This window comes from Diadema antillarum, unplaced genomic scaffold (genome assembly GCF_040938485.1).
Source record: "Diadema antillarum isolate AM-2024a unplaced genomic scaffold, OU_Dant_1.0 seq00000389_RagTag, whole genome shotgun sequence".
NCBI classification, from domain to species: domain Eukaryota; kingdom Metazoa; phylum Echinodermata; class Echinoidea; order Diadematoida; family Diadematidae; genus Diadema; species Diadema antillarum.
In genome coordinates, this window is record NW_027271386.1 from 1,008,374 (window position 1) to 1,029,873 (window position 21,500).

Here is a 21,500-nt window from a genome sequence, read left to right on the forward strand (position 1 = left end):
TTTTCATCAAATAAACGTTGAATTCCTCATGGAATTACATGCTCTTTCATATTTTAGATGAGGTTTCTCATTATCTCAACAAAAAATGTTAGAAACTTGAAATTAGGTCTCAACCAAAACTACACGATCCCTTTAAGGAAGTTACAGTATGCAATATCCTCTACCAAAACATAATACCTGCATTTTTTTTTTGCCAAAATGATAAGAAGATTATGAAGTGCTGGCACCATTACTTTTGTTTCTTTACTCTGTTCTTTCTAGTCAACTTTGGGTTTTATGGAATGCTTGGAGTAAAACTGTGCCTGACATGTCAGGTGGTTAACAGGTGGACTAGAAATTACCATCTGGTAATGGGTAGACTTGGACTATGAATATTATAAGACTTGGGAAAAAGACAGGATATATTCCCAACCTCCTGTCTGGTAGAAGGTAGATTTTGGAATATGAGCACTGTATTATTTGAGATACAGAAAGAACATATTTCCAAGCTACCATCTGGTAAAGGGTAGACTTTGGAATTTGGATACCATATGATTTGAAAGAAAGAAAAATGTATATTCCCAAAGGCATCTCTTGGAATATGAACATTATAAGATTTGAGAGAAAGAAAGAATAAATTCTCAGCCTTAGGTCTGGTAGGAAGGAGACTTTGGAATATAAACATTAATATGATTTGAAAGACAAATAAGAATATATTCCCAAAGTTAGACCTTGAAATATAAACATTATATGATTTGAGAGAAAGACAAACATATTCAGAAATTTCCTGTCTGGTAGAAGGTAGACTTGAGAATATGATCATTATATGATTTGAAAGAAAGAGAGAATATATTCCCATAGGTAGACCGTGGAATATGGACATTATTTGATATGAGAGGAAGAAAGAATATATTCCCAGCCTAAGGTCTGGTAGAAAGTAGACTTTGGAATATGAACAGTACATGATTTGAAAGCATGAAAGAATATATTCCCAAAGGTAAACCTTGAAATATGAACATTATAGAATTTGGGAAAAAGAAACATATTCCCACCTATGAACATTTTAATTCGAGAGAAAGAATATAATTATTTCCAGCCTTAGGTCTGGTAGAAGGTAGACTTTGGAATATTAACATTATATGAGCTGAAAGAAAGACAGAGTATATTCCCAAAGGTAGACTTTAAAATATGAACATTATATCATTTGAGGGAAACAAAAAATATATTCCCAACCTTCTGTGTGGTAGAAGGTATACTTTGGAAATTAAACATTATGTGATTTGAGAGAGAGAGAGAGAAAGAATATATTGCCAACCTCCTGTCTGGTAGAAGGTAGACTTTGACGTAGGGATTGCGTAAGTCTCCGGTGTCCCGCGGCTGGGCCCCATGCATTGTGATCACTGTCATGAAGATCAGGTAATTATTGCTATCGTACCAGAATTTGATCTGTTGGGATTGAAGGAGCAAAGAAAACAAAGAAACAAAATGAGAAAAACAAAAACAAGCACAATTACAATGTGATCTCATACATGGATGTTCAATTCTCAGAAATACTCAAAGAGTTTTATCGCAAAACAAGTTAAATCCATTCTTGTTAATTTGTGATATTTGTGATTAAAGCCACTAGAAAAACAAAGAAAATGATAAGAAAATACAGGATATTTTTAATCATAACTTCTAGAATATTCCTTGTTATGTTACAAATGAGGTATTACTGGAAATGTTTAATTTTGCTCTATCTGATGATGATTAAAATGGCACTTAGCTCATTTGCAATAAAATTTTTCACTTAAAAACATCTCAGAAAAAACTAAAGATGAAAGACTTCAGTCAAAAATGTTATTCATATCTTCTCAAGATTAGAAACTGCTGTTAGCTCAGACACAGAGTGTATGAGTGTATGCATCTATGATACCCAAATCACCTCCGGTTACTGGGGTAGGTTAATACATTTCGTAAATGCCATTTCTTCAGTGGGCAATTACATATGTAAATGATATGCAAATCATCTTATGTTACTTTGGTAGGCTACTGCAGCTAGTTTGTCAGCAGATAATAACGTATGTAAGTCATATGCAAATCACTTTTTGTTACTGAGGTAAACCAGTAGTGCCAATTTTTAAGCAGGCTATTATATATGTAAATGATATGCAACCATTCATCAAGTAAATTGTTTCAAGTAAGCACTCCTTGGCTAGTTATGTATGTACTTAAAATCACAGCTACAGGATGACATCAGCTACAGGAACTATGTCATAATTTTGCGGTCAGCCTTCAAACACTGACTGATTTCAAGTTTGAGATTATTGCTGGTGCTAGTGCTGAGAGAACAGAGCACTATCTTTAAATACCAACAGTTGCACTGAACTTGAAGTCACCCAGTGTAAAGATGTAAGTTTAATACTGCTGATGAAAAATGTTGTTGAATTGCTTTTTTTAAATACAGAAATGATACAAAGAAATAAAGATTGGGAATGCCAACCAGGGTAAAGATGTAAATTTAAAGGGATCGTATAGTTTTGGTTGAGACCTAATTTCAGGTTTCTAACATTTTTTTGTTGAGATAATGAGAAACCTTATATCAAATATGAAAGAGCATGTAATTCCATGAGTAATTCAATGTTTATTTGATGAAAATTGGTTTTGAAATGGCTGAGATATCCAAAACAGAGTGATTCTAACAAAGTGTGGAACCCACGCTTTATTACGATTGCTTTGTTTTACTTTGTTTTTAGATGTTTCAGTTATTCCAAACCCAATTTTCATTTAATAAACTTTGGATTCCTCTTAAAATGTTATGCTCTGTACCTATTTCATAAGTGCTTTCTTGGCATCTCGCAGAAAGTTAAAAGCCCAATTCTCATCTCCACCAACACTGTACCATCCCTTTAATACTGCTGATGAAAAACGTTGTTGAATTGCTTGTTCTTTTTAAATGCAAAAATGATACAAAGAAATAAAGTTTGGGAATGCCAACCAGAGCTGCTGACCAAGAGGGGCAGAGTATCCCATCACTCACCTGTATTTCTCCCATGGCAGTTGGGGAAGTGTTTCGCCGGGGCAAGCCGGGACTACCGGGGCTAGTGATGGTCACTGAGGGACGTTTGACCCGGCTGACTATTGGCATCGGTTCCTCCTCCTCCTTGGGTTTGCTGGTCGACTCGTAGCCGCTGGAACCTATGGGGTCAGGGGTCACACCAGGGGGTGCAGGTCAGAAAGAAATAATCATAATTCATCCATTCACTATGCCACCTGTGCTTCTACTTTGTATACTTTTTTAGCATTCATACCAATTCCAATATTTTCATGTGCTCAAAATGATCTAATAAATTTCATTTATTGTACATTGTACCGTTAATTACTAGTACTTGATTTATATTTTGTAAAAAAAGCATATTTATACATTTCCTTGGAAATAAAAAATGAATGAATGAATGAATGAATGAATGAGTGAATAAAGAATATTGTGAGACAAGAAAAAAATATAAGAAATCTCTTCGTGGTGCATGTGGTTCCTATATAAGCAGGGCAACAAAATTTATCAACTTTCTTCAGTTCCCGGGAAAACATTTCTTACTTAATCTAACAAAAGGAAAAGTATGAAAACGAAATCAATCGAACATGCAATATGTTCCTCTGGAAAATCTACACCATTGATTACAGAAAGCAGACACAGCACACGAAAGTCGGTTGTTTTCTAGCAGTGTTTCTCATGTGTTCAACATTGCTCCTCTCTTCCTTTATACAAATGACGCAATTTAGTTAAATCCATCATCAAATGATTTATGTTTTAATACAATAAAGGCATTTTTAGAGACCACTATTAGAAAGTAAGTCTTTGCAGGTTCTATTTAAATTCAGTCAAACCTGTCTATAGCAGCCACCCAAGGGAGACGAAAAAAGTGGCCATTATAAACAGGTTCTTTAACCCGTTGAGGATGAGTCCCGAGTATACTCGGGCAGGTGTCCATGGGAAATATGTGTTGTAGCAAAATCAAACCGTCCTCAACGGGTTAACATGCTTTCTTTCATTGTTTAGTGGTCATATATGTCAGGTGACCATTATAAACAGGTGGTCACTAAGACAAGTTTGACTGTACATTGTGTATACAAGGTGTGTTGCAAATGTAATACATTCATTTTAAAAGCATCCACTATCAAATGACTCTCTGTTCTATTCTTTTTTTCAATTGTTTAAAACAGGTATGTGATAAATTATACAAGACATTTGTAGCACCCTTCGCATCACAAACTGACACACGATATGTGCATTCATTACAGTAATATTCAATATCATTGTAGTATATGCTTGTATGCCCTTTTTACTAGGCAGAATCCTAAATGAAGCCCAGGTCTCATTTTTAGGACCAAATATTAGAACTCACTTTGGCTTGACCTCTTCATGATGGAGTCTGGTCTAGGCGACTGGAACTGGGCCATTTTCTCCCTCGAAGATGGCGGAATTTCACCACTGATATGATTAAGATTGGAAGAACGGGAAAACAAAGATGTCAGTCCAACAAGATTTGAGTCTTTTCAAATCAATGAATTCTTGTGTCGAGCTGTTTTCATTGCACCTGACTGACAAATTGCCCTTCATCGATGTAAAAAATGACTACTGTAAAACGAGAAATGTTCGCGTGCATTTTAATTTCGCGAATTTCGCGAGCGCCAAGATTCACAAAATTAAAATGCACGCGAAATTTCTTATCTACATTATATGCGTTGAACGCAAGAGGCAATTCGCGAAAATTTCTTGCCGCGAAAAAGGCCGTCGGCACCAATTCGCGAAAATTTCGTGCCGCGAATATTTCATGTTTTACAGTATTCAATGCTTTACTTTTTTTATTGTTATTATTTTTCACATGGGAAATCATGGCTACATCTAAAACAGTACATAATCAGTGCTCATTTATGTCGATGAAGGGCAACTTGTTAATCAGTTGCAAGATTAGAGTCTGTATTCTGAAAGTAGGCTCAATGAGACTTGTAAAACAAGAGATAGGTCTATTCACCCATTCTCTGATAATGATATTCATGATCTATCTATCACTGACACAAAGAATAATGATTCTAAGCCCCACCCTTGTCCAATCCTATACCAATATCGTCCCTGGGGTGACGAGAGCTTGTATCTGCAATTTTGGTGAAAATGACTTTTTTGGATTAATGGTCAAATAATGGGTTAAGTGATGTCCTGTCAAAATCCCAACTGTCTTACTCCAAAAATGAAGCCACAACGGCATGTCAAAGGAAAGGCTATCCCATTCGCCACAGTGCTTTGGCAGCCATGTGTTTTGGCTCTCCTTAACATTTGACATTTTGTAGATACGAGGTCTTGTCGCCCCAGCGACGATATGTACCCTGCCCCACCTAATACTGCCTATGCCCCACCCTGCCCATTCTGAATGAGCCTCAGGGACTGCCCTTCTTATCCCCCCCCCCCTTTATGCCCCCCCCCCCCCAAAAAAAAAAAAAATTAACCTTGCCCCATCCTCTCCTATACATGCCTCCTCCCTATCCCAACTCATGCTCATATGAATATGCAATGCACAAAGAGCCAAAATCAATACTGCCATGCCCCCTCCCTGCCCCGCCCCCTGCCCTGCCCCCTGCCCCGCCCATCTATGACTGGCCCCTGAAGGGCATACCTCATTGGCCGTGCGACCACCAGCTCGACCTGCGGCTCACTCTTGGACTGGAAGATGATATCGTAGACCTTGTTAAGGTCCTTCCCTTGTAGGTTCTGGCCACTCCAGGACAAGACTTCATCCCCTGTGGACAGCGGATGAGATAGAAAATCCACACGTTATATCCAAGCATGTCTCAGAGATGCCAACCAGTGGTATGCATCTGGAATCACTGCATTCTTCATATCATGTAATATGATTTTCTGTTTGTTTGTTTTTTATGTTGAAATGCCAAATAAATACTTCAAGTAGTAGTAGTACTACTACTACTACTACTACTACTAATGATAATAATATTTATTATTATTATTATCATTATTATTATTATTATTTTTATTATTATTATTATTATTTTTATTATTATTATTATTATTATTATTATTATTATTATTATTATTATTATTATTATTATTATTATTATTATTATTATTATTATAAATGACACTACAGTATTTTGAGGGCTAGAAAAGAATATCTTTTTTGGAAAAACAGTATTTTAATTTTTGATAGATAAACAAATCATTGGATTATCGTATCAGTTGGTGCAATGACTATCTACCTTCTATTCATGATGACATTGAAGTATGAAGACTACCTTGATACATTTTTCAAAATGGTGTTGAGTTACATGCACTCTTTCACATACATTACGGGATAAAAGGCAGAAAACAGCTGAAGACAGAAAAGAAATGCAACTACAAAAAAAAACCCTGCTTAGAAGACTAGTTTTATGTTATCATATGTGACCCTGCACCTCGAAACAAACAAAAAGTCGCCAGACATGAATTTTTAGTTAAGACCATATTCTGAAAAAGCAGACTTTAAGCTTTAAAATGATGTATAACTCAAATCAAATGGACTCTCCTTACCTATCTAAATATTGGAAAGAAAGCACAAACTCAGGAAAAGTGTGAACTGAGAAAAGAGGCTCTGAAGTACAGTGTCTATTCAAGCGCTTAATCTTCACCAACCCGTGCTGGCTGTGCGATGAATGGGACCAAAAAAAAAAAAAGGACGTAAACCACCAGAGTAATAACAATGAAGAGATTATCAGATTAAACTGAAATTAAGCATGCCTCATTAACACATTCTGTCCATAATTAATGTCAACTCTCAAAGCAGTAGGACTATCCTTTCAAAAGTTATTATAGAGTTGAAAGTGAAGAGTGTGGACAACGTTTTTCAGAAATGAAAAAGGGATTCTGAAGACACACCTAATCACACTATTCTACCAAAAATGTTCGAGATAAACTGCTAACAAAAAACACACTTTCCTGCCCGTTTTATGATACCAAAGTTTAGCATAATGTAAAAGAAGACCCGCTCTTTCAGAAAATATGAAAAAGTCAAGTTCGGCTAGGTAGAGCCATTTCACTTATTTTCAGTCCTCACGCAAAATCAGTGTGTGCGACTTTATGTTCGTTTTGAGGTGCATGGTCACATATGTTAAAACCTTGGAATATAGATAGAATAGCGGTAACATTGCAAAAGCGAATAATTATTATTGTCATGAGGTGGTTCTCATCAGAAAAGTGAATGAAGTTTGGTCAGAGACCCCACTGGATTCGGTCGAGATCGCACCTGCGCGAAGATGACCGACGGTGTCTGCAATGCTCCCTCGCTTGACCTTCGATATGAAGGCACCCAGACGACCGGCTTCCTTCATCTTTCCGGCGATGACCTTTAGTCCCAAGATGGCGCTGGAGTCCTGGTGCGTGCAGGCCTCTGATTGGTTCTTGCGCAGCACCATGTGTCCAATCAGAACGTTATTCTCCAAGTCAGGCTGCCAGTTGACTGGAAACTGCGGGCAGATTTTTCACAAATCAACATTAGATATGAACTCCTTGAATGCATTACCTCTCTGTTAAAACCATTTATTTTATTTATTTATTTATTCATTGTCTTCTTTATAAAAGCAGGGTAGTCCCATTCAAGCCACAAGGCCTGCTTTCCAAGGGAGCTCTGCTGTAACAAATCACATTTAACCATGAAGAGTTTTATTGCAAAATGAGCTAAGCGCCATTTCTAAACATTTCAAAGTAAGTCCATCATCAGATAGAGCAAAATTAAACTTTTCCAGTAAAACCTCACTTGTGACATAACAAGGAATATTCCAGAAGATATGATTGAAAATACCATGTATTTCTTATTATTTTCTGTGTTTTTTAGCAGCTTTAATGACAACTATCTCAACTTAACAAGAATGGAGTTAGCTCGTTTTGTGATAAAACTCTTCACATATTTGATACATAAGTCGCACAGGACTTTATCAGCTCTGTACCAGACTAATGCTAAGAAAATCATTCACTTTCTGTCTATTGCTATTTATTGTAGAACCTTCATACTAAAAAAAAAAAATTGAAAATGTTACTGTCTAATCCTGTAACCTATCCCGTGCCCTCTTCACAAAAAAGAGAAGAAAGAAAAAAAAAGAAGAAGATGCAATCAAGCACAATTCAGAAAAAGTAAATGAAAGTCAGTTGTTAGCCAATCAGAACTGTGTCTTGAAAGACTTAATTGTTTGATTTTCTGGCTTATGTTTGTTCTCAACATTTACCACAAGAGGACCAAGATGAAATATATGACTCAATCAACAAGATAGCTATGTTTGCTTAATATATTGGATTGAAGTATTACATGAAAATATCAGCAATACATACAGAGAAAAAGTACCATATGACTAGCATATAAAGATGATATCACTTCCTTGTATTATTCCCAAAATTTCATCTGGGCTAAAAGCTTGAAGAATCAAAATATCCTCAACGTGACAATATAAATGTATGTATGTTAGCATTCAGTCCACTGTTAGTCTACTTCCACAACTAAACAATATAATGACACAGCTAAGATATTGTGTATCTTGTTAGAGACCAGAAACTACTATTGTTGTATTAGTGATTCAGATATTTCAAGTAAATGGCAACTGACTACTGATATTCACAAAATAATTAATGAATAATGAGGAGTAACAGAAAAAATCATCTTCAAGAAGGGTTAGTATTATCTATATAAAGACAAACTAAAGACAAATAAGCAATTTGATAGCTTTCTATTATATAATTGATAGTATGTGATAGTAAATAGTAACTAATACAGTTATATTGTGATTATATGATACAAATCCATCAGATATTAAACATATTAAGCTTATATGATATATTTTCTTTACTAAATGACCCTGTAGTTCAAGAGCAAGCAAAGATGGTACATCATGTTTTGCAGTATAATCATAAATTTCCTTATCTCATGCAATAATTATCAAGAGTGCATTACATAGTTTCAGGTAAAATTCTGTTTCATCATCTAATGATTCAGCCCTATTTAACTCCATAGGCCTGGGTTTCATAGGCAGGTTGGACAGTTAATATTGTCTGCAATAGTACAAACGCTGAAGCGGTGGACAAACACTATCATTTTGTGTATTGAAACACTGTGATAACATTAGAGTGAACAAATTTTGCTTTTCTTTTCAGAGGTACTTCACTTGTATTTATGTCTAGTTAAGCTATTCATTTTATTTCAGCAATAACTTTACATCAGAACATTCTACTGAATATTCATACAATCTCCCTTATGCACATTATGTATTCATGCAGGTAATGAACACTCATACACACAGTGAATGTTCCTGATAATGTATAGTGGCTTCTCATTCAAGCCGGATGTGTGTGAAAGGAACAACTGAAAATAAAATGTTTGTAGTGATAGTGTCATACTCGACTATCCAGTATGTGCTGCCAAAATCATAACAAAAAAAAAAATATTAAAACAAAATACATAGAAATAAAATATGCATACAATTGAGAAATTCTGAGGAATGCCAATTCACAGAAATTAGAGTAAAATAAGACAGATGTACCACAGAGACCTGATGGAAAGCAAGTAAATCAACTACAAAGGGAGAAAGGTTATTGCGCAGCAAGCATAGACATTGCAAAACATGGATGCATCGCAAAGACAATCATAAAGGGCTCCCCCTTTAGTCCACATGAAGAATACTCGATCAATTGGTCAAACGCTACAGTGAGAACTTACAGTAACTCATAGACGCTACTTACCTCACATTGTTAAATACTGGCACACACTTAACTCGTTCACTATATCTCCACAGGTCTCAATGATAGATTAGATATGTATTATAGATATAACTTATACAAATATGACAATAGAGTTTCAGAAATGACTGATTAATATATATACGGAGAGAGACTGAGAAGTATATCAAAAAAGTTTTATGAGAAATTTTCTTTTACCATCTCTTCCTCATTCAAATAAGACTGCAGAGACACTTCTAGTCCATGGGTTTTTCTTCCCTAAGCACAATTAATTCAGAGGAAAAAAAGAAACACTATCATACATCATCATGAAAAATTAATAGGATATCATAATTCTTTATTACATTTATGGCCCAATCACCTCTAGCAATTGTGAAGTGTGAATCAAAATGGGTGTACAGAGCACCCTATGTCCGACTAATCATTGTGATTTTGAATCTAATTTAATCATATTCATTTTGAATTCAATTAATCATGAAATTGTGTTCTGAAGGAGGAGGCAATTTTCGACATTTATAAGAAGCAATAATCACTTCAAATGAATGATATGGAGAATAGATAAACCATAGCAGATTTTCTCTTTCGAGTTAAGAACATATTCCATGCTTCACCGTGGTACTTCTGAAATTTCTACCTCTAGATAAATGTAACCACTGCCATTGAGGGGTCCTTTATTAATTGCATTGAACAGAGGTTAACCAGTGCAAATGTTCTTCCTGAAATCAAATGAAAATTATTCCATTCAAACAATCCAAACAGATTAATAACTGTTTTTTTAGATATATGTATACAGTAACCTTGCCATATCTGATAACCGATTGTTTACATTTGAAATCCAATCTTACTTGCACATTGCCTTGTACATTTCTCAAACCTACTTCCAAAATGTCAATTGTTACCAATTTTCCTTCATGAAATGCTATCCATACACGAATCTACATTTGTTTTTGTTTGTTTGTTTGTCTTGGAAAGGAGATGTTGTTCTGATACCTTTTTGTCATCTTCTCATAGTTCATCCACTAGAGTACATTAAAAAGCAAGAAGCAGATTACTAGAAAACTTTGTTAATGGCTGCCCTGACTTAAAAAGTTTAGCTCATTATTATAATCCTTGGATACTTGAATTTATGACATATCAACTCAAACTACTACTGAGTTTAATGCTACAGAGAGAAAGTGAACCCATTCTGTGAATTAATACTGTGAGTGAGTTTTTGAAAAAGAAATCCTTTAACTTAAAAGTAATCAATTTGCTCTTTTGAATAATAGATAGACAGTTGGTACACTTGTTCATGAATTAAATGTTGTAAGAGGGATGCTGTACAAGATTTAATACAACTAGCTAGCTACTCATGGAGACATTGTCCATTTGATCTTTGTTTTTAATTATTTGTAAGAATGAATATCAAAACTTGTAAGTTACCTACATTACACTGTGCTGTGTCCCATGAAAATCTGCCAACCTTTAGTATTGATTAAATCTTGTTTGAATTATGAAATAGGATGATTAACAAATCAGCCTCAAAAGCTCAAAATTCAGCTTGGATTGGTCAGAGCAACCAAATTGCTAATGGTAACATGTAGTTGTTTGAGAAGGGTAATCATAAAAAGACAAACTTCTTGGAACAGTACTGGTACCTAGCTCATCTCACTCTTAGTCATGTATTAAGTAAACTCTAATAAATGTATTACCATGCATTCCTGGGTTTTTTTTTTATTACTTCTGCTTCTGACTGCAATTATGTAATAGGGGAGTAAAGCCCTGAATGAAAAGCACACTGATCATTCAAATGAAAATGAATGGAGAACAAAATGAAATAATAGCAACAAAACAACTTGGAGAGAAAATAAAAATGGAATTTAACAGAGGAAAATAAATGCACCCACGTGTTGGTTAAAGGAGGAGCAGCAAACAAAATTAAAAATGAGCCAAAGGGATTAAAAAAAAACATGGATTATAAAACCTCAAACTTGGGAAAATCATTGGTTCAATTGATTCACAGCAACAACTCAAAGAATGAAAAAATTAAAAAAAATATTGCTGACCTAGTGCCAAAGGTCAAATGCCATAGGTCAGACAAATGTCATGCTTCGGTCAAAGAGATAAACAGAAATAAAAAATCAGCTGAGCAAGTCACACAGCACTTTGCTTTATGCATGCCAGTCACAGCAGAAAAAGTCATGCAGTGATTTTTACATTCTAACAATCCAATCTCCTCAAGATTTAACAAAAGTAAGAAATTAGATGAAATCACACTCATCGATCAAATAAGTATCTAAAAAAATCCACAATACACTTATTACTTGTTAATTTGTTCGGAGTAAAAGTAACCAAAGTAAAGTAGGAGTTTCAGCAGTTACCTTTCATTACCATCTCATTTCTTTAATAACAGTTTTATGGTATTATGTTTTTTTTTTGAAGGTACCTCTATGGAGACAATAAATGGTTGTTGGCAAACAACCCCAGGACTGACAGCTTTATGTTCCCTTTGAATGAATAAGTAAAATTCATGTATATTACCCTTCCACCTGCATCTTTCTCATCTTATATTAACCTGATCCATACTGAATTCTGAAAACCCCATAGACTTAATACACAGGCCACCAGGTTCCCATATGGAACGGGTTAACTTATATGCTCCTTGACAAGTTCATTCTCCTTATATCAAATGAACAGTGGGCCTGGTAAAAGCTCACTCTGAGATAAATCTCCATCCCCACACTTCCTTTCCTGTTCCATTACTCCTACCCCCTCCCATCCCCCCCCCCCAAAAAAAGTACTACTTATCTTGCTCTCAGATTCAAAACAAGATTCATGAAATCATTGTGAATGAAAGCTTGTTTAGCTCTTTGTAGCAAAGAAAACGGAAAGAAGGAGCTGCTTAGATTTTGTCCATGAGGGTTGATTTGTTTCCACTATGCTCGAAATCAAGTGGATAAAACAAAATTGCAGCAAAATGATAAAAGAAAACTGATTGTGCACACTGAAGGTGTAGACATTTGTGCATGGAATTGGAATGGTCATTGCAAATTTACATATGAAAAGAAATCTATATATAATCTATAAACATATATTAAGAAATGAGGATATTATTATATCGCTTTTGTCTAGAAACATCAACTGTAATCAAATTCCTTCTGATGATGACATTTTTTTTTATCCAGACCTAAAATGGAGACTGCGTTGAGTGTTTGAGTGTAAACATTTTTTTTTGAATGATAAAGAGTTTAATAACACTTTGTGTGTTTTAGACATATTTCACAAATAAAGTACATGATATATCTACCATGATATTCAGTTTCAGTTTGCCTAGCTACATCTTCCAATAGGGAGTGCAAAATAAAGTTACTCTTTTCAGTTTTTCTTAGTTTCATCTTTCAGTATGAAGTGCAAAAGTAAAGTTACTCTTTTTTCAGTTTCCCCAGTTTTATCTGTCAGTAGGACATTCAAAAGTAAATTAATCTTTTTTTCAGTTCCCCTAGTTTTATCTTCCAATAGGACATGCAAAATTAAAGTTACGCTTTTTCGAGTTTCGCTTGTTTCATCTTTAATGAGGAAGTGCAAAAGAACACTATACTTTTTTTGTCATTTTCTATAGTGTCATCAATCAATAGATGTGGAAAAGTGAAGTTACTCTTTTATAGTTTCCCTAGTTTTATCTTTCAGCAGGATACTTTCAGCAGGATGTACAAAAGTAATTAAGTTATTCTTTTCTCGTTTCTCTAGTTTCATGTTTAAATAGGACATACAAAAATAAAGTTACTCTTTTTTCAGTTTCCATAGTTTCATATTTTAGCAGGGAGTGCAAAAGTCAAGTTAATCTTTTTTTCAGCTTCCCTGGTTTCATCTTTCAGTAGAAAAAGTGCGAAAGTAAAGTTACTCTTTTGTTCACTTTCCCTACTTTGAACTTTCAGTAGGGTGTGCAAAAGTAAAGTTACTCTTTTTTCAGCCTCCCTAGTTTCATCTTTTACAAAGAGAAAGCAAACGTAAAGTCACTCTTTTTTTCGGTTTCCCTGGTTTTATCTTTCAGTAGAAAAAGTGCGAAAGTAAAGTTACTCTTTTGTTCACTTTCCCTACTTTTAACTTTCAGTAGGGTGTGCAAAAGTAAAGTTACTCTTTTTTCAGCCTCCCTAGTTTCATCTTTTACAAAGAGAAAGCAAACGTAAAGTCACTCTTTTTTTTCGGTTTCCCTGGTTTTATCTTTCAGTAGAAAAAGTGCGAAAGTAAAGTTACTCTTTTGTTCACTTTCCCTACTTTTAACTTTCAATAGGGTGTGCAAAAGTAAAGTTACTCTTTTTTCAGCCTCCCTAGTTTCATCTTTTACAAAGAGAAAGCAAACGTAAAGTCACTCTTTTTTTCGGTTTCCCTGGTTTTATCTTTCAGTAGAAAAAGTGCGAAAGTAAAGTTACTCTTTTGTTCACTTTCCCTACTTTTAACTTTCAATAGGGTGTGCAAAAGTAAAGTTACTCTTTTTTCAGCCTCCCTAGTTTCATCTTTTACAAAGAGAAAGCAAACGTAAAGTCACTCTTTTTTTTCGGTTTCCCTGGTTTTATCTTTCAGTAGAAAAAGTGCGAAAGTAAAGTTACTCTTTTGTTCACTTTCCCTACTTTTAACTTTCAGTAGGGTGTGCAAAAGTAAAGTTACTCTTTTGTTCACTTTCCCTACTTTTAACTTTCAATAGGGTGTGCAAAAGTAAAGTTACTCTTTTTTCAGCCTCCCTAGTTTCATCTTTTACAAAGAGAAAGCAAACGTAAAGTCACTCTTTTTTTTTCGGTTTCCCTGGTTTTATCTTTCAGTAGAAAAAGTGCGAAAGTAAAGTTACTCTTTTGTTCACTTTCCCTACTTTTAACTTTCAATAGGGTGTGCAAAAGTAAAGTTACTCTTTTTTCAGCCTCCCTAGTTTCATCTTTTACAAAGAGAAAGCAAACGTAAAGTCACTCTTTTTTTTCGGTTTCCCTCTCTTTTGTTCACTTTCCCTACTTTTAACTTTCAATAGGGTGTGCAAAAGTAAAGTTACTCTTTTTTCAGCCTCCCTAGTTTCATCGTTTACAAAGAGAAAGCAAACGTAAAGTCACTCTTTTTTTTTTCGGTTTCCCTGGTTTTATCTTTCAGTAGAAAAAGTGCGAAAGTAAAGTTACTCTTTTGTTCACTTTCCCTACTTTTAACTTTCAGTAGGGTGTGCAAAAGTAAGGTTACTCTTTTGTTCACTTTCCCTACTTTTAACTTTCAATAGGGTGTGCAAAAGTAAAGTTACTCTTTTTTCAGCCTCCCTAGTTTCATCTTTTACAAAGAGAAAGCAAACGTAAAGTCACTCTTTTTTTCGGTTTCCCTGGTTTTATCTTTCAGTAGAAAAAGTGCGAAAGTAAAGTTACTCTTTTGTTCACTTTCCCTAGTTTTAACTTTCAGTAGGGTGTGCAAAAGTAAAGTTACTCTTTTGTTCACTTTCCCTACTTTTAACTTTCAATAGGGTGTGCAAAAGTAAAGTTACTCTTTTTTCAGCCTCCCTAGTTTCATCTTTTACAAAGAGAAAGCAAACGTAAAGTCACTCTTTTTTTTCGGTTTCCCTGGTTTTATCTTTCAGTAGAAAAAGTGCGAAAGTAAAGTTACTCTTTTGTTCACTTTCCCTACTTTTAACTTTCAATAGGGTGTGCAAAAGTAAAGTTACTCTTTTTTCAGCCTCCCTAGTTTCACCTTTTTTCAGCCTCCCTAGTTTCATCTTTTACAAAGAGAAAGCAAACGTAAAGTCACTCTTTTTTTCGGTTTCCCTGGTTTCATCTTTCAGTAGAAAGTGCAAAAGTAAAGTTACTCTTTTGTTCAGTTTCCCTAGTTTTAACTTTCAGTAGGGTGTGCAAAAGCAAAAGTTTTTTTTTCAGCCTCCCAAGTTTCATCTTTTAAACAGGGACAGCAAAAGTAAAGTCACTCTTTTTTTTTTTGCAGTTTACCTAGTTTCATCTTTCAATAAGAAGTGTAAAAGGAAATTTACTCTTTTTTCAGTTTAGCTAGTTTCATCTTTCAGTATAGGGAGAGCAGAAGTAAAGTTACTCTTTCTTTTGCACGTTCCCTGTTTCCTTTTTAAGTAGGACATTGAAAAGTAACGTCCCCTTTTTTTAAGTTTCCTTAGTTTTATCTTTTAGTTTGAAGTGCAAAAGTAAAGTTGCTCTTTTTTTCAATTTCCCTAGTTTCATCTTTCAGTAGGAAGTACAGAAGTAAAGTTACTCTTTTTTCAGTTTCTTTACTTTCATTTTACAGTAGGACATGAAAAACAAAGTTAATCTTTTGGACTTTCTGTTCACTTTTTTTTTTTAAGTGATGTAAGAGACATTACAACTTTAAATGGAGAATGTTATCGTATCAACCCGCAAAACAGATGATACTTATTTCCCCATGTGCTAACTCATCCAAGCAATTTAGATGATGGTCAGTTTTTTCACAGTGCTTTGAAGTAGAGGTGAAAATTGAAAAAAGAAATCTTAACAAATAAACATTACGAGAATTTGGCGGCCTTATATGATGAATGAGACTAGACAGAAAAACTGATCATCTTGAAAACTGCTTTCCCACTGGGGATCTTTCACAAACTTTGAATTATCTCATATTTATGTTATCGAAAAGGAAAAATCTAACATTTCAATTACACAGCTTGAGCAAAGCAAATGAAATTATAAATTAAGGTTGTTTGGCTTTAAATAACAGACTTTTCTCTCCCACGACCAATCCCCTTCCCCCATTTCAATCAAAAATGGCTCAGATGTCAAAGTTTTGCTCAATTATAAACATAAATGTAAGGGATGTGGTGTGACATGAAAGATAATGGCGTCGCATTCATGCAAACTTGACTCACAGCAACACAAGACGAAGGCAAAATGGCATATGACTGGATTGCAGTGAGAGCTGTGTGCATGATCACTCGTGGCATGCATGCAAAAACCTCTACTTTTGGAACGTGTTCCTCTTCTTTGTTTTTTTTTTTTTAGTGTGTGATATGAAACGAAAAAAAAGGAAAAAAAAGAAAGAGTAGTGCGACCTTTGACATTAGCAGGCATGACATCTGACCTTGGCAACTAGGTTATGCTCCTCGTTTAGCGTTGTGCTGCTACAGGTGTCGATGCCGGAGTCTTTGATCTGTCTGTCCTCTTCCTCCAGGGAGTGCCCCGACTCCCCCCTCGTGAAATGGACGATTTTCTTTGGGGACGACACCAGGTTTATTTCTGACTCCGAGTGGTGCCGGACGTGGGACGGGGAGGGGGCAGCGGCGGCCCCCGTCGGGGACGATTTGGAGCCCGTCCCTGCGGGGATGCCGTGGTGGTGGTGGTGGTGATTGATTGCGGTCGTGGCGGGACTTGACGTAATATCAAGCTCCCCTGACCCTGTGGTCAGTTTCAAGGTCAAGGGGCAAGAATTGAATGAAAGTTAAAAATTTGGGAATAGTTCCAACAATTTTTAAGTGTAAATATCCCGAATTGGCAGTACAAAAATTTGAACCCAGGAAAAAAGTGCAATTTTGTTGTTTTTTTGGTGATTTTTTTAATTTGAGGGAGAGGGCAGGAGGTGGGTGTTCATTTAAAACAAAAAAAGAAGAAAAGAAAAGGAGACAAAGAACACACAAAAAGACAAGATTAGAAACATCACTTTTGTTTTTAAAGAAAACGTTCAAAAAAAAAGGAAGCACGAAGATGGTGGCCTAGAAGCAAACCAGGAAAGCTGAGGGAGGAAAAAAACCAAGTAGGATTGTTTTGGTGAGGCTCTAGTCTCACCAGAGTCAGGGCGGAGTCGGCCTGCGGATGCTGGTGATTGAGGTGATGCCTGGAGTGATGGCTGTGGTTGTTATGGTGATGCGGAGGATGGCGGTGGTGCCGAGGAGCAAATTCGGGACCAAACCTCTCGTCCCAGTAGTCCAGCTCACCTAGAGTGGGGACATCATTTCATGCAGCAGCGGGACCAGAACAAAGATGTTATCACATTGCGTCGCCATGGTAACAACGATTATCAGAAGGGAATATACCTGGAAGAGAACACCTCATTGAGCATCTGTATAATCACATGGTGAGAATAGAGGCTTACAGCTTGTATGTCCCTTTCATTGCAACCCTGAAATTACGACAATAGTTTAATCTTACCTCTCCTGTGCTTGACGCATCTGTATTATAGCACAAATATTATTCCAGATATCGCATTTATCTCCTATGTCTCTTTGCCGGCAAACCTTATTCACTTTAACCATTCCCTAGGATTGTATGACTTCTGTATTTATATTTGAAGAGTTTTATAGCAGAATGGGTGAAGTACAATTTTTAAACATTTTCTGATTTTTAAAAGTTAAGTACATCATCAGATAGAGCAAAATAAAACCTTTCGAGCGATACCTCATTTGTAAAGCAAAAAGGAATATTCTTAAAGTTATGAGTAACAATATTCTGTATTTTCAATTTATTTCCTTTGTTTTTAGCAGCTTTAATCACCAATATCTTAACTTATAATAGCAAAAATGGAGTTAGATAATTTTTGCAATGAAACTCCTCACTTCATAATTTACTATACTACCAACTACTGCTACTATGTCTACTACCACTACCACTACAATTGCTATCATGGCTGCTACTATTACCACTTCTACTATCACTTCTACAACTATTACCCCTACTGTTGCTACTTCTACAACTACTCTTGAAATACAAAACTTCAGCAACTGGCCCATTATTCAGAATATTTCTTTATTCACTCGTGATGTTTTTTCAGCTCATTCAAAGTTTTGAAAAGCCTCCTATGCCTACATTGGGACACTCTGATGGATGAAAAGTTACACTGCATCAAGGCATTAGCATGATCAACAGTTAAAGCTTCCAATTTAATGCTTTCAGCCAAACACTTTCTGGTAACAATTTGAGTGAGGAAATTCAACCAATGAAGTATCAATGTTAACGCTAATGCTCTAATTGGGGTAGAGTTTTTGTTCGAGAGTTTTGCCTGCCTCACTGGTGTGAAAAGTAAAAAAAAAAAAAACCAACAAAATGTACATAGTAAACATGCGTTGACAAACACTGCCATGATACTTCTTATAGTTTGTGCTTCAAACTTCATGATAATTATGTTCAATAAGAGGTTTACTCTTCTAGCAAAATGCTCAAAATGAAAACTGCTCTATTGATGAAAAAGGGCCTACTTCCTGCACTACTGTAAAAGCAAGTGACTTTTTATGGGTATACCATGTGAACAGTCACAACTGCATGTACATTTTCCCAGGCTGTCCCAAGAACAAAATGAAGTTGTAGCTCATCACCACATTTGAATCATAACGTCACTGAATATCAAATATTTTCATTTTGGTAGTAGAAAATTTTCCACAAACTATGCTGGCAAATGACATTTGTCCCACTCTATATCTAACAACCTGCCACAGATAAGATCTGATTAAAAATTCAGATGAATTTGAGCATGCAGGGGGCTTCTAAAAGGCATCAACACACCATGGGGCAGTTCAAAAATTGAAGTGACAAGCTAAAAAAAAATCACATAGTTAATTCTTGGACTTTCATATTTGGGCAGCAGAAAATTATGTTATCAATGTCCTGAATATTCATTTTTCAGCTGATCACTTTGATATCCAGAAGGTTTACTGGCTATCATGGAGGCACTATGAAACTTTTTTTTTTTGGGGGGGGGGGGGGGGGAGGGGATGTGCTGTGGGGGTCACATAGAAAATGGCCTCAAAATACATTTATGGCAGGACAATGCACCTTGTTTTATTTTGTCACACTTTGTGATAATTAGAACATCCTTGGGTAACTTCAGAATATAAATCTCTGGGCAATGCAATATTATCTGTCTAACCCTTATAGGACAAGCAACCTAATATCCTACTGACATTATATCATAGAAAAATGTTGCCACAGAAACTGAAAAATTTCCTTGCATGGGGTTGGCAGGAGCAAATTTTGCCCAATTAAGCAGAGTACCCATTTCAGAGGTGAAAATTCTATTACATCACAGTAATGTGTTCACTAAGATCCTAGGCAATTATGTAGAGTACTCAATTAGATGATGGTCGCCAATTATGAAGGGACTGTTGCAGTTTCAAGCCTTGAACTTCAATAGAAAAGTTTCTCCCATTTTGTCAATGTGTGGTTATTGACCTTGTGGATAAATTTCCCACATTAGCAATTCCTTTTTCTAATGCAAATTTCTGATATCAAGTCATTATTTTGATGGCTAGGTGCAAACATGGCATCATCCCATATATAACTTATAATCAATATGCACCTATAAGAATTATGATGTGATAATGACGGGAAGCGGGGGAATGAGGGTGATGTTCCATGCCGAGTGTCCTTGAGTATCAAAACAATTTATTTTCATCACTTACAGAATCTGACATGGGGAAAAGTGAAGTATGTTACATGCCATCATCACTGCTGGCAGCCTACTTATGTATGTATATAATGTATATCAAACTCATGCAAATTGGTATTTGATATTTGCCGCAACAATACTGACACGCCCACACATCACTTTGATGATTGCAGTGTACATCATATATAAGTGGCATGTCCCTTGCTATTTAGACAATTTAACTGTAGTAAATTGGACAAATGTGATGTCAGATGATTAAAAAAAAGGTGGTTTTGTGAAAAGACTTCATCTGATGTTGGCTTTGCCATCCTATAGATTCTAATCTATATTCCATAGTTTATCAAGCTGCAACTAGTCAATTTCAGTCTTAGTTTGTTTGTACATTCAAACCTGGCCATCAAGATAATGACTCGATGTAAGAAATTGGCACTAAAGAGAGGAATTCCTCTTTCAAAACTTTTGTAAACGAGAGACATTGAAATTAAGGTATTACACAAATATTAGAATGTAAAAAAGCATGACACTGAAGCCCTACTTGTGCAATGCAAGGCATGAGAAGCTAATTTCAATTTACATCACCCAATATAAAGTTTTCTGTTGGTTTTTGAATTTAGGATTGTGATGGACCTAAAGAAATCAAACCCCGTGCCCACAGGATTCATCTTCCTAGCTCTTTGCACCAGACCCACGAGGTAGGGCCTACCCTCATTCTTCCGATGGGTTAAATGACAGTATTGATTTTGGGCAATGTCTACCACTAGTTTCAAATAAGACAAACCTGTAACATTTTTAACTAGTTAGTGACTCAAAACTAGAATGCTGAGCACTAACAGTTGCTTCTCATGTGAATAAAAACATGTGTAACATACAATTAATTACCCAAAGTTTCAAACAGTTCATTAAAAAAGGCAATATTTTTGCATGAATTTATCATTCTCAAATTATGGGATTGAAAAGTGTGATGTCAAAACAAATCATACAATACGAGGCAAATGACTTTCTTCTTTTTTCCCCTCCCAATTAAACAGACAAAAAAAAATCAGAGCTCTGATTCACAGGTTGTAAGACAATACAAAGGCAGTTCATAACTACACTTTACACATGAACAGAATTAGTTTATTTAAACTAGCACGGTCTATGATTATTAGATTCATTGAGATAAGCATCTGTGATATGATCATTCTGTGTAATCATTACAAATGGTACCTGTCAGCATATCCACTTGACATTAACAAAGTAAAATCTGGTATTTGGCAATATCAATAGAAAAAGTTTGTCAATAAATTTAGTGCAAAAACAATAAAATGTATGCTTCCCCAAGTGTTAATTGATGGACCATTCTGGTCATCTGGTCTACAAAGGTTCATTCTTTGTTTGTACACAAATTCCATAAATTGTTACATTAGGCAAGCTTACCAGTATGCAT

The 21,500-nt window shown here is 35.4% G+C and overlaps 1 protein-coding gene across 2 annotated transcripts in view; it reads right to left on the minus strand.

Annotated features, from left to right (window-relative positions):
- Positions 1-21,500, minus strand: part of LOC139731964 (regulating synaptic membrane exocytosis protein 2-like) — a 207,513-nt gene that overhangs the window by 89,642 nt on the left and 96,371 nt on the right. For both annotated transcript variants that reach the window (XM_071642836.1, XM_071642835.1), the window contains 6 exons: positions 17,482-17,630; positions 7,251-7,470; positions 5,631-5,754; positions 4,365-4,450; positions 2,999-3,156; positions 1,295-1,425 (listed from right to left, as the gene is read on the minus strand). In XM_071642836.1, coding sequence (XP_071498937.1) covers positions 1,295-1,425; positions 2,999-3,156; positions 4,365-4,450; positions 5,631-5,754; positions 7,251-7,470; positions 17,482-17,630 — 868 coding nt within the window. The remainder of the gene's footprint in view (positions 1-1,294; positions 1,426-2,998; positions 3,157-4,364; positions 4,451-5,630; positions 5,755-7,250; positions 7,471-17,481; positions 17,631-21,500) is intronic.